General features: G+C 43.4%; 1 protein-coding gene across 1 annotated transcript in view; it reads right to left on the reverse strand.

Moving 5' to 3' along the window:
- The window catches only part of dnai1.2 (dynein, axonemal, intermediate chain 1, paralog 2), a 139,520-nt gene that overhangs the window by 40,400 nt on the left and 74,493 nt on the right, over nt 1-24,627 (reverse strand). Inside the window, exons 14-15 of the mRNA XM_055632318.1 lie at nt 15,478-15,725; nt 4,670-4,759 (exon numbers count right to left, since the gene is read on the reverse strand). Of these exons, the coding sequence (XP_055488293.1) occupies nt 4,670-4,759; nt 15,478-15,725 (338 nt within the window). The remainder of the gene's footprint in view (nt 1-4,669; nt 4,760-15,477; nt 15,726-24,627) is intronic.

Consider the following 24,627-nt stretch of genomic DNA (forward strand, 5'->3'; position numbering starts at 1 on the left):
AGCGCTGGGTGCGGTCAATGCCTTACCGGGTCGCCGTGCGGCAAGCTCCGGAGCGCTGTGACCGCCTTCTTCCAACATTCGCGGAGCGTCGCTGGATTTGGAGCCGCGCAGCCAGGGGTAGAGTTGCCGGGGGTTGGAGCTCCAACCGGCGCCGCCCGCGGCCGGACGGAGCCCCCAGCTCCGCGGCTCCAAATCCAGCGACGCTCCGCGATGTTGTGTGTCGGCGGCCACAGCGCTCCGGAGCTTGCCGCACGGCGACCCGGTAAGGCATTGCCCGCTCCCCGCTGGTATCCCAGCGCTGCGACGACGCCGACTCCCGACATTCCCGGAGCTGGGACGTCCGACCGCGGGCGGCGCTGGATTTGGAGCGCCTCGCAGCCAGGGGTAGAGTTGCCGGGGTCGGAGCTACAACCGGCGCCGCCCGCGGCCGGACGGAGCCCCCAGCTCCGCGAGGTTGGGAGTCGCCGACCAGGTAGGGGACTAAGAATTAAAGTTTCCCCCTTCACCCCTACACCACCACCACCACATAAAATCCCTCCAAACTAACTGACTAACATTTATGCAATGATTCTCCCGGTCTCCGGGGAGGAGGCAGCTGCTCCAGACTTTTCAAGCCGCCCGCGCTACCTACCTAATCTACGCTAAAAATCTTCCATTCTGAAATCCGAAAATGTCCGAAATCCGACAAGTGTCTGGTCCCAAGGCTTTCGGATAAAAGGTTGTGCACCTGTACTAAGTTCAAATGCGTCCTTAATCAAGCACTATTTTTTTTCTCCATGTACTGTGAAGGTAAGATCCTTATGATTTATGTGACAGTTAACCACAGACCTCACTATCAGGTTAGTTGAGACCAACAGTGTTTAGTGAGGACATTTTATCCAAGTAGGACATCTCCCTGATTGTAAATGAGAAAATTAATTTATTTTGTTGTTGATAAGTCACTAATAACACATTTAGATACTTTTTGCTTATGGTTCCTTGCTTGCTATGTACAAAACAGTATCTATATTTTCTTAAATTTAATCAATTGACTAAACCACTGGTTTTCCATAGATTATGAACATCCAATATATGTGCAGCCCATACATACATACAGTATGAATAAGTATTTGGGAGACCAGTAGATGGATTTAGTGTCTACAGATATCTTCTGCCATCTGGGAATTCACTAGTAGGCATTTTTTGGTACCGGTACAATGATGGATTTTTTGAAGCAGGCAGGGACCAAGGACTTGGCCAGGGAGTGGTTGAATATTGTAGTGAGCACCGGAGCTAGCTGCGTAGCACAGGACTTGAGTACTCGCCCCGAGATGCCATCGGGGCCTGCAGCGTTCCTCGTGTTCACCATCTCGAAACGAGCGTAAAAGGTGTTCAGGACATCAGCTAGGGAGGTGCCGGCACTTGCGGATGAGGGTGGGGTGCTCCGGTAGTTGGTTACAGTCCGTAGCCCCTGCCACAGGCTTCTGGTGTCCTGCTGCTCCATCTGTGACTCCATCTTGTCCCTGTACCTCCTTTTTGTGTCCTTCACTGCCCTTCACAGTCGGTAGGACTCTACCTTGTAGACGTCCATGTTTCCTGATGCCAGGCCCGAGGTGTAGGCAGAGGTGCGAGCATTCAAGGCAACATGAACGGACCTGTCCACCCAGGGTTTTTGATTCGGAAAGGTGCTTACCCTTACCGTGGGGACAATGTTATCGGTTATTGTTGCGATGAAGTCCGTGACTGCTTCTGCGAACTCACTGACGTTACTGGAACTTGCTTGGAACATATTCCAGTCGACATCGCTCAGTGCATCTTGCAGCATGGCCTCTGACTGGTCGGACCACCGCTTTACATCCCTTGTCACTGCCGCTTCCCGAATTATCCTCTGTTTATACTCCGGCAGCAGGAAAATGGCAGCGTGGTCAGATTTTCCTAGGGGAGGGAGTGAAACGGCCTTGTAGCCTTTCCTGAACTGCGAGTAGCAGTGGTCCAAAGTTCTCTCCCCCCTGGTGGCACACGTGATGTGTTGGTAGAAGTTTGGCGTGACCTTCTTGAGATTTGATTTATTAAAATCTCCAGCCACCACCATAGCCGCATCCGGGTATTTGTTTTGATTTCGACATAACACATCGTGCAGGGCCGATAGTGCCACATCGGTGTCTGCATGCGGTGGAATGTAGACGGCGGTGACGATCACTGAGCCGAACTCCCGGGGAAGGTAGAATGGGCGGCATGAGATCGTCAGATGCTCCAGGTCTGGCGAGCAGGAACGGAAGAGCATCTCGATATTTCCAGGGTTGCACCAGTTGTTATTGGTCATGAAGCAGACTCCTCCACCCTTGGATTTCCCAGATGCTTCTGTTCTGTCAGCACGGTGGACAGTGAAGTTGGGCAGATTACCAGATCCGGAATCAGTGAGGTCAGCCATGTTTCAGTCAGGCAGAGGATGTTGCAGTCCCTTATGTCCCACTGGAATCTGACCCTCGCCTTGAGGTCATCCAGCTTGTTTTCCAGGGACTGGACATTCGCCAGAAGAATGCTGGGCAGAGGGGGAAAAGGCTTGGGCTTTCATCATTCCGAATCCCCCCCCCCCCCCCCCCCCTCCCCCTCCCTCTCCCCAGCTTCCCTCAATACTTTTTTTTGCGTTGTACACTGGTCTGGAAGGTTACATCGCATGGGATCCAGGGAGAGCTAGTCACTGGTTAGAGAATTCCCTTCATGATGGTGCAAGGTTGTTGTTCGGACTGGAGGCTTGTGACTAGTGGTGTGCCTCGGAGATCGGTGTTGGGCCCTTTGTTATTTATGGTTTATATCAACGACATGGATGAGAAACCTTTGAAACCTTTGAATGTAGAAGGCATGATTAGTAAGTTTACAGATGACACTAAATGAATGGTATCATGTATAGCAAAGGTGGCAAGTGGGCCTTGTTTAATGGAATTTAATCCAGATAAGTGTGAGGTGTTGCATTTTGGGAAGTCAAACCAGGGCACAGCCTTCACAGCGAATTACAGGGACCTGGGGAGTGTTGTAGAGCAGAGGAATCTAGGATCGCAGGTAATTAGTTCCTTGAAAGTGGGGGGAAATGTAAATTCAATGGTCAAGAGGCTTTCGGTACATTAGCCTTCATTAGCCTGGGTATTGAATATAGAAGTTGGGATGTTATGTTGCAGTTGTAAAATACATTGGTGAGGCCACATTTGGAGTATTGTGTTTAATTTTGGTCACCCTGCTACAGGAAGGATGTTGTAAAGCTGGAAAGAGTGCAGAAATGATTTAAGAGGATGTAGCCAAGATTTGAGAGTCTGAACTATCGGGAGAGATTGGGCAGGCTAGGACTTTAATTCTTGCAGTGCAGGAGGATGAGGGGTGATCTTACAGAGGTGTAAAAAAATAGTGATCTTGCAGAGGTGTAATAAAATAGATAGGGTGAATACACAGAGTAGCATGGGGGAATCAAGATCCAGAGTACGTAGTTTTAAGGTGAGGGGGGAAATTTAATAGGGCAATTTTTTCACATAGGTAGTTGAAGGTATATGGAATGAGCTACCAGAGGAAGTAGTTGAGATAGGTTCTACAACAACATTTAAAATACATTTGGACAGGTATATGGATAGAAAATGTTAAGAGTGATATTGGCCAAATGTGGGCGTGGGACAATTCTTGATGGGACATCTTGGTTGGCATGGACAAGTTGGGGCGATGTGTCTGTTTCTGTGCTGTATGACTCTACATCCTATAGGCAGCATTGAACTTTCTCTTGAATTTCTGTCATTAGTAACAATCTAGCAATTCAAATTGTTTAATTTAATAGAAAGGAAAAATTGACGTTTTTGAAATTCTCTACCAGTTTTACACATAGTTATAGAGCTATAAAGCACAGAACGGATGTATATAGTTACTTAAAAGTGGTGTGACAAATAGATAGGGTGGTGAAGACGGTTTTCAGCACATAGGACTTCATGAGTACTGATTATAGAAGTTGGCAGGTCATGTTACAGTTATACAAGACACGGTGAGGCCCCATTTAGAGTATTGGGTTCGGTTTTGGTTATCCCATTACAGGAAAGATGTTGTTAAGCTGGAAAGTGTGCAGAAAAGATTTATGAGGATGCTGCCAGGACTCATAGGCCTGAGTTATAGGGAGAGGTTGAGTAGGCCAGGACTTTATTCTTTGTACTGCAGGAGGATGAGGGGTGATCTTATAGTAGTGTACAAGATCAGGAGAGGAATAGATAGGGTAAATGCACAGAGTCGTTTATGCAGAGTAAGGGAATGGAGACCAGAGGACAAACCTTTAAGGTAAGAGAGGAGGGATTCAATGAGAACCTGAGGGGCAGTTTTTTTAATGCAAAGGGAGGTAGGTGTATGGAGGCATTTGAGGCAGGTACTATCACAAAGTTTAAAAAACATTTAGACAGGAACATGGATGGGATAGGTTCAGAGGAATATGGGCAAAATACAGGCATGTGGGACTCGTGTAGATGGGGCATGTTGGTCAGCGTGGGCAAGTTGAGCTGAAGGGCCTGTTTCCACACTGTACGACTGTATGAATAATCCCGTCTTAACTCTGAATTTTGTTTATCCCGGTTCTGTAAACATGATCTACATGCAATCAGACGGCCTCCTAAAGTATCAAGACCAGCATTGTGACCACTATCAAATAAATATTCAGGAAAATGTATACCTTAATCAAAGCCCAAGAAACAAAACGTCCATCTGATGAGATCGAGCAGAAGTTAATATTGTTGTCAAGGTCATCTTTTAGCCATCTCACCTGTGAAATAGTAAATGCAAACATTCTCAACAGTCTGAAACAGGCTAAAATGAAAATAGACATGCAAAAAAAAAATCAGTCTGGGCAATTTCTAGGCTAAAGGCATAATATTATTCTTGTTTTATTTGTGCATTGCTTGGATGGATAAAAGAAGAGAACATACCCAAAGGCATTGACAATCTTCTGATGAAACTGTTCTGGTGTCAGCTTTTGCAAACAGAACAAAGAACAAAGAAGAGAGTGAGCAGGAGAGATGAAATATCCTACAAAATTGGGTTCACTACTTTGGATTTGGAAAGATAAACTGAAGTATTGTCAAAATTGATAGAGGGACACAGGATGGAAACAGGCCCTTTGATTTACCTAGTTTGTGCTGACCATCAAGTACCCTTATAAACTAATTCAATGTCATTCTCCTACACATTCCTGCAGATTATACTGTTGCATACCAGGAGCAAATTACAGTGGTCAAATAAACAACCAATCTATTTAAGAAGGAACTGCAGATGCTGGAAAATCGAAGGTACACAAAAATGCTGGAGAAACTCAGCGGGTGCAGCAGCATCTATGGAGCGAAGGAAATAGGCAACGTTTCGGGCTGAAACCCTTCTTCAAACAACCAATCTGCACCTCTTTGGGAGGTGGGGGGAAACCAAAGCATCCAGCAGAAACCCCCTTTTCACGAATGTAACCTCCATACAAGCAACACTGAATCCAGGTCACTCGCTGCCTTACTAAATGTGTCATGGTGACCCTTACACCATTGAGTTAAAAGACAAGAACATGTAGGAAAGAAAAAGTATTTACAGATCTATGTATAACTAACATCATGAATCACTCAGCAGGTCAAACATTGAAGAGAGAAACAGAATATGAGGTCAATTACATTTGAACTTAAAATAAAGATACATTTTTAAGGTACAGATAGAGGGGAGAAGTTGGAGGAAATAGCATGTAGAAGGCAAGAGGGAATAAATGGCAATAGTGCCACCAGGTTCATAAGGTCATAAGTGATAGGAGCATATTTAAGTCATTTGGCCCAACAAGACTACTCCGCCATTCAATCATGGCTGATCTATCTCTCCCTCCTAACCCCATTCTCCGGCCTTCTCTCCATAACCACTGACACACGTACTGATCAAAAAGCTATCTATCTCTGCCTTAATAATATCTTTTGACTTGGCCTCCACAGCCTTCTGTGGTAAAGGTTCCAGTGTCTTGCATGAGCAGAGAAGACCTAAACTTGCTGGTTATTTGCCATCAGCAGTTTCACTGCCTTGTTTTGAAATTATACCCAGCAGTGGAACATGAGGGAATGTGTCTACTCCATCTGCAATGTTAAAGTTGATGCAGGAACAATGACCTTTTACTTTGAATGGAGAGATTAGCTCTGAAGGAGCAAGGAAAATGAAAATAAATTTAGACATTTTTAAAAAAAATGAATTGACTTTGGTTAAATATTTTCAAATGTATTTGTTTTTAATTGTATTTAAATGTAATATTTTAAAAACATCTCACAGTCAGCTAAGCTAAGAAGAAGGTAGAACCAAGGGACCGTAGATGCTGGTTTATGCAATAGAACACAAAGTGCTGGAGTATCTCAGCGGTTCGGCAGCATCTCTGGAGACATGGATAGGTAGGATTTCGGGCCGGACCCTTCACAGACTGACGGAGGGTCCTGACCCAAAATCCTACCTATTCATGTTCTCCAGAGATGCTGGATGACCCGCTGAGTTACTCCAGCACTTTGTCCTTTATATAAGCCATGGAGAACATGGTTTAATCAGTTTTCAAATTAATTATTGACTATTTTTTATGAGCGGGGATTGCTTTTACAACTTCGTTCTCCCATTCCTTCAGCCATTTCCACCAACACCCTACCTCACAACCCTTAACAATGTGATTCCATTTAAATCAACTAGGTTGCCACCCTGCATGACCTCGCCACTGAGCACTCAGCATCTTGTACAATAATTAAAATTAATACGGATATATTTTAGACTCAATGAACTGCAGATGCCTGAATCATGAAAATAACACACAAAGCTGAAGGAATTTCGTGGGTCAGGCAGCACCTCTGGGAGGCATGGATAGGTGATGTTTCAGGTCAGGATCTTTCTCCGACTGGTTGTAGCGAAGGAGAAATTACTGAAAACAGAGGTGAATGAACAAAACCTGCCAAGTGATAGTTGGTTACAGGTGTAGGATTTATTTATTGATTTGCAGATGGGTGGACAAAGGCTAGAGATGAAAATGAGACAAAAGGGGATTGAGGGAAAAAAGAGAAAAGGAGACAAAAAAAGAGACAAGGAGACAAAAGGGTGTTGATACAGAGAGAAGAGGTGAAAGAGGAGTGAAACGTAAAGCTTGAGGAAGGGACATAGGGGGAAGGGGACGAGCTTGGGGAGGGTGGGAGTGGGATAGGATAGTAGGAGAACGGGTGTGCATCAGGGTCAGAAAAGAGAGGAGGGGACAAAGAAGAAGATAAAATGGGTGGGGTGTTACCTGTAGTTGGAGAATTCAATGTTCAAACCATTAGGTTTAAGCTAGCTATGTGGAATATGAGATACTGTACACCCAGTTTGCCTGTGTCCTCACTCTGGCAATACTAGAGGTCAGGACAGAATGGTCAGTATGAGAATGGGAGGGGGAGTTAAAATGGTTGGTATTTGGAAAATCCAGCAGACCTAAGCAGACCACATATGTTCCATGAAACAATTGCCTAGTCTAGTCTCCTGATGGATCTCCTCTGACCTCTCAGTAGTGGAATCACATCCTTCCTATAGTGTAGCTTAAAATCTGTTAAAGTTGCAGAACCTGAACCAATATGGTGTTGGATTACATGTTTATGTTGTTTTGGACATTGGAATCTGTCTTTTAGATTTGAACTCTTTGCATTTTTATGGATGTAATCTATATTACTAAATCTCTGTTCATGACCGCTTTTGGTCTTCTGTGCTGCGATTTCCGAGAGAACGCCGCCACCTACGGCCGTCATTTTTGGCCACCTCACGCAGAGCCCCCCTCCTCCGCATATGTGCCGAGGATTTTTCCCGTCGATGAGAAATGACAGATATATTAATGTTTTTACAAAATTCCCCATTCTCTCTGCTGCCCCTGCTGGGGGGAGGGGGAGGGACTATAAAACCAGGAAGTAGTGTGCCTCAATCAGTCTCTGCAAGTGGTGTGCCTCAATCAGAGCTCTGAATAACACTGAACAAATGTCTCCACAGCTGTGAGTTCCCATAATGTGGTTTGAAAATGAAAATATGGTTAGTTTGAGGAAAAAAGCACTGCCTGCAAATGGTTGTTTGGGTTGAAGTAAAAAGGCACCCTCTCTCTCTCCCCTCCTCTCTCTCCCCTCCTCTCTCTTTCTCCCCACCTCTCTCTCTCCCTATCCCTCTCTCTTTCTCTCTCTCTCTCTCCCCTGTCTCTCCCTTTCTCTCTCTCTCCCCTCCTCTCTCTCCCCCCCCTTCTCCCTCCCTCTCCCTCCCTCCTGTGCTCCCCCCCTCCTCCCTCCCCCCCCCTCCCCTCTCTGCCCCTCCTCTCTCCCTCCTCCTCTCCCTCCCTCTCCTCTCTCCCCCCTCTCCTCCCCCTCTCTGCTCTCTCCCCCCCTCTGCTCTCTCCCCCTCTCCTCTCTCCCCCCCCTCTCTCCTCTCCCCCCCCCCCCTCTCCTCCCCCCCCCTCTCCTCTCCTCCCCCCCCCTGCTCCCACCCCCTCTACCCCCCCCCCTCTCCTCCCCTCCCCCCCTCTCCCCTCCTCCTCCCCCCTCTCCCTCCTCTCCCCCCTCCTCCTCTCCCCCCCTCCTCCCCCCCCCTCCTCTCTTAGCGTGAGTGCGGGGGGGGGGGGGAGGGGGGGGATAGTTAGTGTGTGTGACACTGCATGCCGCCTCCCCCCCCTCCACAACCGCACGTTGGGGAAACAGACCCAACTTGGTCTAGTAACAACTAGATTTCCATGAAAATTCCCAATTTTTTGGAACGGTTAGATAAGCACAAACACAATTGATTTGTCAGATATATCAGTGAAAGCAGTAGAAAATCTGAAACCTGCAAAAATATATTTTAATGTGACTCAGTAACTAAGTTGATAGAGTGCTGAATTCATAACATAACAAGACCATTTCCATTTAAAATGTGTGATTCCTCATGTTGACATTGTACGTTTCTAAGGTTAATGACGTTTGCCATTTTAGCTACCTCTTCAGAGCTCAGAACAAATTGCTAATTTTATTTCTCTGAAGTCACTTTAAAAAAAAACATGACAGATCACTCTATTTTTGTGCCTTTAAGTGTTACAGGCATTGACATGGATAAATACTTGTTCTGTCAATGTTAAGGGGCTGTCCCACTGCGGCGACCTAATCCGCGAGTTCAGACGAGTTTGACCTTGACATATTCGCAGCATGGTCGACACGAAGTCCTAGGAGATCTTTGTAATTCTCCTTCATGCTCGATGATAGTCCCTGCGTACACGAGGCCTGAGCTAGGTCGAGGCGTATTTTTCAACATGTTGAAAAATGCCCGCGAGTAAAAAATGGTCGTCATGGAAAATATCAATACTTTTTTTAGTCGTAGGTTTAGTCGAAGTAGGTCAGCATGTTATTCGTAGGTAGTCGAGGGTAGTCGAAGGTAATCGAAGGTAGTCGAAGGTAGTCAGATATCTCTACTCATAGTCGAAGGGAGGTCGAAGGGAGGTCGAAGGAGGTTTTCTTCACTCTCCACTATTCGGTGTCCCATATTCCTGAAGCAAGTCATAGCTAGTCGAAGCTAGTCTTTAACATAGTCGAAGGAGATCGAAGGAGGTCTTCTACATAGTCGGAGGCCTTCAACATGATATTTTTTCTTTTTTTTTTCACTGAAATTTGTATTGATTTTTAAGAGATATATTCAAAACAGTGCAACACCATCACCATAAATAAAACAAAATAAGAAAAACAGCAATCAAAATAAAAAAAATAAGTAGATAGGGGAAAAAAAAAGTAATTAAATAAAAAATTGGAATAACGTGTGATTCACTTACCAAATTAAAAAAAGAAAAAAAAACATTACATTGATTAGTTATTTGGAGATAATTCAATATTCAAACAATCATACCATCTAGTTCTATATAACATAATCTTCCCATATCTAGCTCGGTATTTATCTAATTGAATGAATCAATGTATGAAAACTTTATTGTCATTCAGATATACACCTAGACACAGTGCACCTTGAACGAAATTTCGTTGCATTTTACTCTCCAAAATCAGGTAATAGTTAAAAGTTCTAGGTGCGTCCATAAAAATGCCTCATGTGCATGGTTCTGTAAAATAAATATATATTTTTAATTGGTGTCATGTCTCAAATAAACAGTCCACTTTTCCCAGATCTTCTCAAATTAATTCTCCTTGACTCTCAAGGAATATGTCACTTTCTGCATATTAAAGATGTCTTGCACAATTTCAAACCACTGTTCCTGTTTTGGACTTTTTTCAGTAAGCCACTGCCTGGTAATGGCCTTCTTACTTGCTGCAAGCAAAACTTTAATCAAATATGTATCTTCTATTTTTACAATATCTTTAATAAGCCCCAGATACATCACAGGGCAGGTATTTACGATTTTATAACCCAAGATATTTTTTACAGCTGCATTAACATTTTCTCAGTATGGCCTTATCTTTACACAGTTCCAGAAAATACGCGAGTGGTCTGCCTCCGTACTCCCACACAGCCTCCAACAGTATTATTGGACAGAAAGTTGTCTGCTTTTTAATTTGGGTGTTATAAAAAAGCGATGCTCGATGAAAGTCCCCGTGCACTCCAGGCCTCAGCTAGGTCGAGGCGTATTTTTCAACATTTTGAAAAATGCCCGCGAGTAAAAAATGGTCGTCATGAAAAAAATCAATACTTTTTTTACTCGTAGGTTTAGTCGAATTAGGTCTTAGTAAGTCGGCATGTTATTCGTAGGTAATCGAGGGTAGTCGAAGGTAGTCGATGGTAGTCAGAGATAGTCTTCAACATAGTCGAAGGGAGATCGAAGGGAGGTCGAAGGAGATCGAAGGAGGTTTTCTTCACTCTCCAATATTCGGTGTCGCATATTAACCATAAAACCATATAACAATTACAGCACCCACAACAGATGGAATTAGAAAAGATTGGGAACAAGAATTAGCTATAAAAATCTCAAAAGAGACCTGGGATAATCATTTACTACAGGTGCATAAATGTTCGATCAACGTACGACATACGCTCATCCAATTTAAAACATTACATAGATTATATTATTCAAAAACTAAATTAAATAAAATCTTCCCTAATGTTTCACCAATCTGTGATAAATGCCTGTGTCAAGAAGCTACCATAGCGCACTCTTTTGTTTTTTGTATAAAAATCCAAAAATTCTGGTATGAAATATTTGATATTTTTTCAAAATTGATCAAAATAAAACTGGTACCAAAACCAGAATGGATTATCTTCGGAATATCGGAAGATAACCCTGAATTAAACGTGTTTCAGAGGAATTTATTTAATTACGGGCTAATAATGGGAAAAAAGCTTATACTTAAATTCTGGAAAAATGCGCCGACACCAACAATAAAAATGTGGATATCAAATATGTTTGAAACATTACATCTGGAAGAGATGAGATTCCTCCTAGCAGGTAAAGCAGACCAATTCCAAAAGACGTGGTCTATGTTTCTGGACCTATTACAAGTATGAGGTGCAATAGTAATTAAAAAAAAAACAAATATATAAATAAGTGGTATCAGGACCTGGTAACGGGAGGTAAAATAACAAAAACAGACTTGGTTGGTAGTCCCCTTTCTGCGGAGTTTAATGTTATAATAGAGCGATTGTTTCTATTTTCTCTCTCTTTCTTTTCTAGGGTCTATTTTCTCACTTTACTTCCTTCTCTAACTTCTTTCCTAAGGGGCTTTCTTTTCCCAACACTCTTGCACTGCACGACTCTCTTGCACTTTCTTTACTTTCCTTACTTCTACCTTTTTCTTAAAGCTCAAAAAAAATGAAGCGGTACAAAAAATGTATTAAGATATATGTGTTGTGTAGGATTGTAATTTACCGTACTTCTAATAAAAATAAAATTAAAAAAAATAAAAAAAAAAAAAAAAAAAAAAAAAACAATTACAGCACGGAAACAGGCCATCTCGACCCTTCTAGTCCGTGCCGAACACGTATTCTCCCCTAGTCCCTTATACCTGCGCTCAGACCATAACCCTCCATTTCCTTTCCCGTCCATATAACTATCCAATCTATTTTTAAATGATAAAAACGAACCTGCCTCCACCACCTTCACTGGCAGCTCATTCCACACAGCCACCACTCTGTGAGTAAAGAAGTTCCCCCTCATGTTACCCCTAAACTTCAGTCCCTTAATTCTCAAGTCATGTCCCCTTGTTTAAATCTTCCCTACTCTCAGTGGGAAAAGCTTATCCACGTCAACTCTGTCTATCCCTCTCATCATTTTAAAGACCTCTATCAAGTCCCCCCTTAACCTTCTGCGCTCCAAAGAATAAAGCCCTAACTTGTTCAACCTTTCTCTGTAACTTTGTTGCTGAAACCCAGGCAACATTCTAGTAAATCTCCTCTGTACTCTCACTATTTTGTTGACATCCTTCCTATAATTAGGCGACCAAAATTGTACACCATACTCCAGAATTGGCCTCACCAATGCCTTGTACAATTTTAACATTACATCCCAACTGATTTATAAAGGCCAGCACACCCAAAAGCTTTCTTTACCACCCTATCGACATGAGATTCCACTTTCAGGGAACTGTGCACAGTTATTCCCAGATCCCTCTGTTCACCTGCATTCTTCAATTCCCTACCATTTACCATGTACGTCCTATTTTGATTTGTCCTGCCAAGATGTAGCACCTCACACTTATCAACATTAAACTCCATCTGCCATCTTTCAACCCACTCTTCCAAATGGCATAAATTTCTCTGTAGACTTTGAAAATCTACTTCATTATCCACAACCCCACCTATCTTAGTATCATCTGCATACTTACTAATCCAATTTACCACACCATTATCCAAATCATTGATGTACATGACAAACAACAGTGGACCCAACACAGATCCCTGTGGCACCCCACTAGTCACTGGTCTCCAACCTGACAAACAACCATCCACCATTACTCTCTGGCATCTCCCATTCAGCCACTGTTGAATCCATCTTGCTACTCCACCATGAATACCCAACCATTGAACCTTCTTATCCAACCTTCCATGAGGAACCTTGTCAAAGGCCTTACTGAAGTCCATATATACAACATCCACTGCTTTACCCTCATCAATTTCCCGAGTAACCTCTTCAAAAAATTCAAGAAGATTAGTCAAACATGACCTTCCAGGCACAAATCCATGTTGACTGTTCCTAATCAGACCCTGTTTATCCAGATGCTTATATATATTATCTCTAAGTATCCTTTCCATTAATTTTCCCACCACTGACGTCAAACTAACAGGTCTATAGTTGCTAGGTTTACTCTTAGACCCCTTTTTAAACAATGGAACAACATGCGCAGTACGCCAATCCTCCGGCACTATTCCCGTTTCTAATGACATTTGAAATATTTCTGTCATAGCCCCTGCTATTTCTACACTAACTTCCCTCAATTTCCTAGGGAATATCCTGTCCGGACCTGCAGACTTATCCACTTTTATATTTCTCAAAAGTGTCAGTACTTCCTCTTCTTTGAATCTCATAGTTTCCATAGCTACTCTACTTGTTTCCCTTACCTCACATAATTCAATATCCTTCTCCTTGGTGAATACCGAAGAAAATAAATTGTTCAATATCTCCCCCATCTCTTTTGGCTCTGCAGATAGCTGTCCACTGACTCTCTAATGGACCAATTTTATCCCTTGTTATCCTTTTGCTATTAATATAGCTTTAGAAACCCTTTGGATTTACTTTCACCTTACTTGCCAAATAGAGCAACCTCATATCTTCTTTTAGCTTTTCTAATTTATTTCTTAAGATTCTTTTTACATTCTTTATACTCCTCAAGCACCTCATTTACTCCATGCTGCCTATAATTATTGTAGATCTCCCTCTTTTTCCGAACCGTGTCCAATTTCCCTTGAAAACCATGGCTCTTTCCAATTTCTACTATTTCCTTTCAACCGAACAGGGACATAAAGATTCTGTACTCTTAAAATTTCACCTTTAAATGTACTCCATTTCACTTCCACATCTTTCCCATAAAACAAACTGTCCCAATTTACTCCTTTTAAATCCTTTCGTATCTCCTCAAAGTTAGCCTTTCTCCAATCAAAAATCTCAACCCTAGGTCCAGTTCTGACCCTCTCCATAATTATATTGAAACTAATGGTATTGTGATCACTGGTCCCGAACTGTTCCCCAACGCATACCTCTGCCACCTGACCCGTCTCATTTCCTAACAGGAGGTCCAGCACCGCCCCTTCTCTAGTAGGTACTTCTATGTATTGCTGCAAAAAACTATCCTGCACACATTTTACAAACTCCAACCCATCCAGCCCATTTACAGAATGTGCTTCCCAGTCTATGTGTGGAAAATTGAAATCTCCCACAATCACTACCTTGTGCTTACTACTAATATCTGCAATCTCCTTACATATTTGCTCTTCCAATTCTCGCTCCCCATTTGGCGGTCTATAATACACCCCTATAAGTGTTGCTACCCCTTTCCCATTTCTCAGTTCCACCCAAATAGCCTCCCTAGACGAGCCCTCTAATCTATTCTGCCAAAGCACTGCTGTAATATCTTCCCTGATAAGCAATGCAACACCTCCACCTCTTGCCCCTCCAATTCTATCACACCTGAAGCAACGAAATCCTGGAATATTTAGTTTCCAATCACAGCCCTCCTGCAACCATGTTTCACTGATCGCCACAACATCATACTTCCAGGTGTCAATCCAGGCTCTAAGTTCATCCACCTTTCTTACAATGCTCCTAGCATTAAAATATACACATTTAAGAAACCCATCCTCTCTTATTCTCTGTTTATTGTCTTATTCTTCTCTCTCCCCTACATTTTGGGTCAGAGTGCTACCATTCTCTGCCTCCTGCCTCACACACTGACTGCTAGCTTTCCCAATTTGAGTCCCTCCCTCCAACCATATTAGTTTAAAGTCTCCCCAGTAGCCTTTGCAAATCTCCCCGCCAGGATATTGGTCCCCCTCGAGTTCAAGTGCAACCCGTCCTTTTTGTACAGGTCGCACCTTCCCCAAAAGAGGTCCCAATGATCCAGAAATTTGAATCCATACCCACTGCACCAGTCCCTCATCCACTCATTTATCCTCCACCTCGCTCCATTCCTACTCTCACTGTCGCACGGCACAGGCAGTAATCCTGAGATTGTTACCTTTCCTGAATATTCCTGAAGCAAGTCGTAGCTAGTCGAAGCTAGTCTTCAACATAGTCGAAGGAGATCGAAGGAGGTCTTCTATATAGTCGAAGGAGGCCTTCAACATGACATTTTTTCAAACTCTCCTAAACTCTTCTAAATTTACAAATTGGGTTGCTGCAGTGGGACAGCCCCTTTAACCTTGGTTCCCATATGGCAATTAAGTAGTCAATATAGGAAGGCAATATAGGAAGGCAAACATTTACATTTTGACATGTTTTAACAAATAGAAACTGAACAAAATGATTCATTGTTAATCTTCTGCAAAGATTGTGAATTTTACTACATACTGTAAAGCTACAATAAGACACACCTGCCAAACTGGATCACAATGCTTGCCAGTGTAAGCTGTACTCTTGTAAGTGGGCCCATCAGTCCGTTCCATAAGATTGTAGACAGCAACGTTGCCATCATAAAATCCAACAGCTATCAAATGCGGATAAGAACTGTGGAAGTCTAAGCACAAGATACTGCTCTCTGTGCTGTATTGATACTCAGGGTAGATAGGATTTTTCAGAGAATGAACCAGAAGCATACCATTATTCTGCTTCATAAAATCATCTAGGAGCAAAGAAGAGAAAAAAATAAGATTTTATTAACCAAAGAAGCAGGAGCTAAATGAAGACTTTTTTAGAACATCAATTTAAATAATTTTCATTTCACAATCATATAGCCATAGAAAAAAATTAAAATTAAAATAAACTTGGAATTGTCATTTCAAAAGATATCAGAAATTATATTCTTGTAAATAAGGCAACAACTACACTCTTACTAAAGTGCATAATGAACAAAAATAACTAAATTGGAATTTCTCATTCGGATTCTGGCACAATAAAACTTCACCCGATTAAAACGATACAATATAACTTTATTTATCCCGGAGGGAAATTTTTCTGCCACCAGCCAAAAGATACAGTTACAAGGCATTGGAAGTGTTGTGTGCATTATACTAGCAGTGAAATTTGTGACCAGTTATTTTGTTGCACAAACATGAAATTACATTATCGAGTTGAAAAGTCCAGGATGAGGGATGTGCAAAGGTGGGGAGGGGGTGGGAGGTGCGTGAGAGTCAGTCTACCCCACAACAGAAGAGGGGGGAGTTGTACAGTTTGATAGCCATAGGGGAAAATGGATCTCTGGTGGCATTCTGTTGCTGAAGGTGCTCCTAAGGTGACCAGTGTGACAAAGAGGAGGTGAGGTGTATTGTCCCGGATGCTCCACAGTTTGAGGAGCATCATCCTTTCTGAGCCGCCTCCAATGAATCCCATTCCACTCCCAGGATGGAGCCGCCAGTCTTCCTTATGAGCTTGTTGATTCTGTTGGCGTCCGCGGCCTTCACCCTGCTACCCCCATGATAGCAGAGAAGATGGCACTGGCTACCACCAAATGATAGAACATCTGCAGCATCTTATTGCAGACATTGAAAGAGCGGAGCTTCCTCAGAAAGTATAGACAGCTCTGATCCTTCTTATACAGTGTCTCAGCATTCCTGGACCAGTCCAGTTTACTGTCCAGGTAAACTCCAAGGTACATGTATTCCTAGTGTTTAAGAGGGAACTGCAGATGCTGGAGAATCGAAGGTTACACAAAAAAGCTGGAGAAACTCAGCGGGTGCAGCAGCATCTATGGAGCGAAGTAAATAGGCAACGTTTCGGGCCGAAACCCTTCTTCAGACTGATCGGGGGCGGGGGTGGGTGGGGACAAGAAAGGGAAAAGGAGGAGTAGCCAGAAGGCTGGGGGATGGGAGGAGACAGCAGGGGGGCTGAGGAAGGGGAGGAGACAGCAAGGACTAACAAAATTGGGAGAATTCGATGTTCATGCCCCCGGGGTGTAGACTCCCCAAACGGAATATGAGGTGCTGTTCCTCCAATTTCCGGTGCTGCTCGCTGTGGCCATGGAGGAGACCCAGGACAGAGAGGTCGGAGGCGGAGTGGGAGGGGGAGTTGAAGTGCTGGGCCACCGGGAGGTCAGCTTGGTTATTGCGGACCGAGCGGAGGTGTTCGGCGAAACGATCGCCCAACCTCCGCTTGGTCTCACCGATATAGATCTGCTGACATCTAGAGCAGCGGACGCAATAGATGAGGTTGGAAGAGATGCAGGTAAACGTCTATTTGTAGGTTACGTCGAGCAATCCTTGTTCAATACATACCAGGGCCCCATCCCCGACCTCTACCTCCGCTACATCGACGACTGCTTTGGTGCCACCTCCTGCACCCGCACACAACTGACTGACTTCATCCACTTCACCACTAACTTCCATCCGGCACTCAAATACACCTGGACCATTTCCGACACTTCCCTACCATTCCTTGACCTCACTATCTCCATTGCAGGTGATAGACTTCTAACCTGCATCTCTTCCAACCTCATCTATTGCGTCCGCTGCTCTAGATGTCAGCAGATCTATATCGGTGAGACCAAGCGGAGGTTGGGCGATCGTTTCGCCGAACACCTCCGCTCGGTCCGCAATAACCAAGCTGACCTCCCGGTGGCCCAGCACTTCAACTCCCCCTCCCACTCCGCCTCCGACCTCTCTGTCCTGGGTCTCCTCCATGGCCACAGCGAGCAGCACCGGAAATTGGAGGAACAGCACCTCATATTCCGTTTGGGGAGTCTACACCCCGGGGGCATGAACATCGAATTCTCCCAATTTTGTTAGTCCTTGCTGTCTCCTCCCCTTCCTCAGCCCCCCTGCTGTCTCCTCCCATCCCCCAGCCTTCTGGCTACTCCTCCTTTTCCCTTTCTTGTCCCCACCCACCCCCGCCCCCGATCAGTCTGAAGAAGGGTTTCGGCCCGAAACGTTGCCTATTTCCTTCGCTCCATAGATGCTGCTGCACCCGCTGAGTTTCTCCAGCTTTTTTGTGTAACCTACATGTATTCCTAGGTCAACTGCACATCCAGACCCTTGATGGAGACAGGTTGCAGGGATGTTTCTTTCCTACTAAAGTCCACCATTACCTCCTTACTCTTGTTGGTGTTGAGTTATAGGTGATTCAGCCCACACCACTCAACAAAGTCGTTGACCTCTGTATTCAGCTTCCCTCCCCTCGCTGATGCAGCCCACAATTGCAGAGTCAGCCAAAAACTTCTGCAGATGGCAGGATTCCGAGTTGTACCTGAAGTCCGAGGTGTAGATGGTGAACAGAAAGGGAGAGATGACTGTCCATTGTGGAGCCCCTGTGTTGCTTACTACCATGTCTGCTACACAGTTGCAATGTTGATAAAAGATGGCAGCGCTATGTTTTGAAAATATTTGAAGTGGATTCTAGAGATCGAAAAAGTTTCAATTCTGGGCATTCTGAGTTAGCAAAAATCGTGGTCTTGTCATTTACAGCAAAAGACTAAATGGGTTGTTGAAACCTCCTCTGTAACTCATGTAACATAGAGTCATAGAGTGATACAGTGTGGAAACAGGCCCTTTGGCCCAATTTGCCCACACCGGCCAACATGTCCCAGTTACACTATTCCCACCTGCCTGCGCTTGGTCCATATCCCTCCAAACCTCTTATACATGTACCTGTCTAACTTTTTCTTAAACGTTGGGATAGAACCAGCCTCAACTACCTCATCTGGCAGCATGTTCTATACACTCACCACCGTTTGAGTGAAAAACATATCCCTCAGATATCTATTAAATCTTTTCCCCTTCACCTTGAACCTATGTCGTCTAGTCCACGATTCCCCTACTCTGGGCAAGTGACTCTGTGCATCTACCCATTCTATTCCTCTCATGATTTTACACACCTCTATGAGATCCACCTCATCCTCCTGCACTCCAAGGAGTAGAGTCCCAGCCAGCTCAACCTCTCCCTATACCTCACACCCTCTAGTCCTGGCAACATCTTCGTAAATCTTCTCTGAACCCTTTCAAACTTGACAATATCTTTCCTATAATATGGTGCCCAGAACTGAACACAATATTCTAAATGTGGTCTCACCAACATCTTATACAACTGCAACATAACCTCCCAACTTCTATACTCTATATTCTGACTGATGAAGGCTAAAGTGCCAAAAGCCTTTTTGACCACCATATATACCTCCGACTTGACCTTCAAGTAACCATGCACTGCATTCCTAGATCCCTCTGCTCTACAACACTCCCAAGAGGCCAACCATTCACTGTGTGGCTCCTGCCCTTGTTAGACGTCCCAAAATGCAACCCCTCATAATTTTGTGTATTAAATTCCATTAACCGTTCCTCAGCCCACCTGGCCAATCGATCCAGATCCTGCTACAATCTTACACAACCATCTTCACTATCTGCAAAACCACCCACTTTTGTATCATCAGCAAACTTGCTAATCTTGCCCTGGATGTTCTCATCCAAATCATTGATGTAGATGACAAACAGTAACAGGCCCAGCAACGAACCCTGAGGCATACCACTAGTTACAGGCCTCCAGTCTGGAGTGACATGGATCATGTGCAGTGCAAGTTAAACTATCTTGGCATTTTGTTCATGGTGGGCCAAATTACCTGTTCCTGCACTGTACTGTTCCATGTTCTATGTTTAAGACCAATGTCAGAAGAAATGTTACCATCTTCCACTATTCCAAACTAAACAATGCCAGACCTTTGGGCGGCACAGTGGCACGGCAGTTGTGTTGGTGCCTTATAGCAATAGAGACCCAGGTTTGATCCTGACTGCGGGATGCTTAAGAAAGAACTGCAGATGCTGGAAATATCGAAGGTAGACAAAAATGCTGGAGTAACTCAGCGGGTGAGGCAGCATCTGTGGAGCGAAGGAATAGGTGACGTTTCGGGTCAGACTTCTTCAGTCCCCTTTGTCTTTTCTAATTAAATTTAATGACCTATCCTGTGAGTATTTGTTAACATATACTCAGATGTGCCTCTTGTTCCTCCACACCACTCGGTATTCTTCCTTTTATAATGTTTTTTTTTGCTTTCCCTTACCTTACAAATTTAAAACCATTTGCTATTTTTCTACCCAACAGACCAGTCCATGAAATACTCTTGTAGTCTCAAATTTTCCTTCTCATTAATAATCAGCTGGACATTCTTTTCATCAAGCTGCAAATACTTAAGCCCAAATTATTAATTTATCCTATAGTGTATAGGATAATGTGTGCCTGTGAAATTCCAATGGAAGCAATAGTTCAGTGAAAAAAAAAGGAGGTCATTTTTCGTCTTGCCATTGTCATTTTTGGATTTTATTTGTTACTCTCACTTGGAATTCATGGATATTTACTTTATGACCAGCTTATCACATATACCTTGTCAAATGCTTCCATTGACCTTCCTTGTTATCCCCTTTACAATGCAAAGTGCAATCAAATTAGTCAGATAAAGACGAGAATGACCCCAGGAATGATTGAGTTAAAATATGATGAGTGTTTGATTGCATTGGACTTGTACTTGCTGGAGTTTAGAAGGATGAGGGGGTACTTCATTGAAACTTACCAAATAGTGAAAGGTCTGGATAAAGTGGACCTGGAGAGGATACTTGAACCAGTGGGAGAGTCTAAAACCAGAGGCCAAAGCCTCAGAATAAGAGGATGCATCTTTAGAAAGATTTCTTAAGTCAGAGGGTGGTGCATCTGTGGAATTCAATGCCATAGAAGGCTGTGGAGGCCGTCAAGATATTTTTAAGGTGTAGATTGACAGATTCTTGATTAGTACGGGTGTCAGGGGTTATGGGGAGAAGGAAGGAGAATGGGATTGAGAGGGAAAGATAGATCAGCCATGATTTATTGACGGAATAGACTTGACGAGTCAAATAGCCTAATATAGCCTCATAATTTATGAACTCATCCATTTACAAATCCATTCTGACTACACTTTGTTGGCACTAGTCCTGATGCCAGTGTGGATCATAAAATGATCATCAAAGCCTCCAATATGTAATTTCTTTAGTAGTTTGGGATAATTTCCTGTTACCTTCGTGTAGTCAATATAAGATAAGTGTTAAAATCTCCCACTAATACTACCCTATTATTTTTACAGCTATCGCAATCCCCCATTACACTCTAGACAAAACAGGGGGGGGGGGGGGGGGGGGGGGGGGGAATGGGGCTGGGGGGGGGGGGGGGGGGGGGGGGGGGGGGGGGGGGGGGGGGGGCTGTTGTCATTTATAGGAGTGCGCCACATAGAGGGGGGACAAGAATGCACAACAGAGAGGACTGTGATTCACACCCAGTCACCAACACAGCAGCTTTATCAGTATTGGATCTCGTTTTTTTTATTATGCAACAGTGACTCCTGTTAATGCTGATTCTTCTTGTACTTCGTGTTTACCGTGAATAAGAAAATTATTAATTTCTTAAAGTGACTGTGTCCCAACTTTACGACTTATTTTGGTGACACCCCACATGGCTGCCAATTCAGCACACCAAAAATGAGTGAAATCCAGTTTCAGTGCTTTTTCCCCAAAAAGTACTATATACTGGAATATACTGTTGAAAGAATAGATGAAGCAAGTGCAATATTAACAGTTAAAATGGATTTGCACAATTAAAATGAAGAGCAAAAAATAGTCAGACTGTTGACAAGTGTACAGAATGGAATTAATTAGATAGCTCTGTAATGAACTGGAATGGCTGAAATGGACTAACTTGTCTCAAATTGTGCTGTTCTTTTCTATGGTGCTTTGATTCTACAGTGAAAAAATATATTTGATTTCATAGAAACATAGAAACATAGAAACATAGAAATTAGGTGCAGGAGTAGGCCATTCGGCCCTTCGAGCCTGCACCGCCATTTAATATGATCATGGCTGATCATCCAACTCAGTATCCCGTACCTGCCTTTTCTCCATACCCTCTGATCCCCTTGGCCACAAGGGCCACATCTAACTCCCTCTTAAATATAGCCAATGAACTGGCCTCAACTACCCTCTGTGGCAGAGAGTTCCAGAGACTCACCACTCTCTGTGTGAAAAAAGTTCTCCTCATCTCGGTTTTAAAGGATTTCCCCCTTATCCTTAAGCTGTGACCCCTTGTCCTGGACTTCCCCAACATCGGAAACAATCTTCCTGCATCTAGCCTGTCCAACCCCTTAAGAATTTTGTAAGTTTCTATAAGATCCCCTCTCAATCTCCTAAACTCTAGAGAGTATAAACCAAGTCTATCCAGTCTTTCTTCATAAGACAGTCCTGACATCCCAGGAATCAGTCTGGTGAACCTTCTCTGCACTCCCTCTATGGCAATAATGTCCTTCAGAGGAACCCATGGGAGTACTTTAACTGAAAGCTTGGTACTTATTAAACTGATCTAACTTTAGCAATAAATTGAAAATAGCCCAATAATGGACTCACTCTGTTTCAGGTTGACATCACAGAATATAAATTCACACAAGTATGACCCCATATAGGCAAGGACAAGCAAAATTCTGCTTGGCTTGAACTTGAATGGTAGCTTTCACTGGTGGTTACATTAGTGCAACTTTAGAAAATGCCTTGTGATAATTTCAAAATATTGAGCAGATTTGTCCATAAAATATTGATTGATCTCTTTGTCAGCTTTCTGAGCCTAGCAAAATGTCATGTCATAAGGAATAGGAATAGAATTAGGCCATTCAGCCCATCAAGTTAAGTCCGCCATTCAATCATGGCTGATCTATCTCTCCCTCCTAACGCCATTCTCCTGCCTTCTCCCCATAACCTCTGACACCTGGACTAATCAAGAATCTATCTATCTCTGCCTTAAAAATATCCACTGACTTGGCCCACACAGCCTTCTGTGGCAAATAATTCTACCGATTCGTCCGATTAGTCATAAAGAAATTCTCCTCACATCCTTCCTACAAGAACGTCCTTTAATTCTGAGGCTATGACCTCTAGTCCTAGGTTCTCCCACTAGTGGAAACATCCTCCCCACATCCATTCTATCCAAGCCTTTCACTATTCTGTATGTTTCAATGTCCCCTCCTCATTCTTCTAAACTCCAGCGAGTACAGGCCCAGTGCCGACAAACGGCTCATCATAAGTTAACCTACTCATTCTTGTGATCATTCTTGTAAACTTCCTCTAGACCCTCTCCATTGCCAGCATATCCTTCCTCAGGCATGGTGCCCAAAATTACTCACAATATTCCAAAAGCGGCCTTACCAGCGCCTTATATAGTCTAATTCTACGTCTTTAACCATGAAATAGATACTTATTTTTAATTGTATGTTTTAGCTTTAGATGCACCTTTAAATAAATCTTTTAATTTATAAATAACTAGCCTTTTTTATGCATGCAATTTCCCTAGGAAGAATAGGATGAGATCTGTTTGAAAGTTTAACAAGTTAGTTTGCGACGGATCGTTTAGAATAGATTTGAGAAAATTCCCTCATCTATTAGGTGTTGAATCTTTGGAATTCATTATGCAAATGGACTGCTGTGGCTCAATCTTTAATTCTACTCAAGACAGAGATCGATATCTAGATATTAATGTAATCAGAGTTTGTGGGGTTAGTAGCATGAAAAGTGACGCCAATGGATGAAGTGCAGCAGTACAATATCTTGAAAAATGCAAGAATGATCCGCTAAGAGTGCCTGAAATTAGTATGGGAGAAGGCCCAGGTGTGTAAACCTTGGTTAGGCCACAGTTAGAGTATTGTGTGCAGTACTGGTCACCCCTTTACAGGAAGAATGTGGAGGTTTTGGAGAGGGTGCAGAAAAGGTTTACCAGAATGCTGCCTGGATTAATTAGCTATAAGGAGAGGTTCGACAAACTTTGATTGTTTTATCTAGAGTGTCGGAGGTTGATACCTGATAGATATAGAGAGACATCTGCGACTGCAACTGGATCCTCAACTTCCACATCAGCAGATTGTTGAACAAATGTTTGGTGGCAACGTGAGGAGTTACAGACAGTGAGGAATGCCATCAGAAGATACAGCGAGATATAGTTCAGCTGCAGAAATTGGCAGAGAAATGGCAGGTGGAGTTAAACCCAAACTAATGTGAGGTGTTGTACTTTAGCAGGTTGAATGTAAGGAGAGAGTATACAGTTTATGGTAAGACCATTAACAACATTGATGTGCAGAAGGATCTTGGAGTCCAAGTTCAAAGTGTACTGAAGGTGGCAGCACAAGTAGATAGGGTGGAAAAGAAGGCTTATGGTATGTTTGCCTTAATTGCTAGGGGCATTGAATATAAGAGCCAGGAAGTCATGATGCAGTTCTATAGGACTTGGGTTAGGTTGCATCTGTGCCGTTCTGATCGCCACATTAAAGGAAAGATGTGGAGGCTTTGGGGAGGGTGCAGAGGAGGTTTACCAGAATGTATCCTATATTAAAGGGATTCAGCTATAGGGAGAGATAAGATAGACTTGGATTGCTTGTTCTGTAACGTCGGAAGTTGAGGGAAGACCTGATAGAAATATATAAAGCTATGAGATATGGATATAGTGGACAGCCAGAATCTTTTTCCTCCAAGGTGGAAATGTCCAACACTAGAGAACTATTGTGTTCAGTTCTGGGCACGATGTGTTAGTAAAAATGTTGTCAAGCTGGA

The sequence above is a fragment of the Leucoraja erinacea genome, chromosome 1 (assembly GCF_028641065.1).
Source record: "Leucoraja erinacea ecotype New England chromosome 1, Leri_hhj_1, whole genome shotgun sequence".
Classification (NCBI taxonomy): domain Eukaryota; kingdom Metazoa; phylum Chordata; class Chondrichthyes; order Rajiformes; family Rajidae; genus Leucoraja; species Leucoraja erinaceus.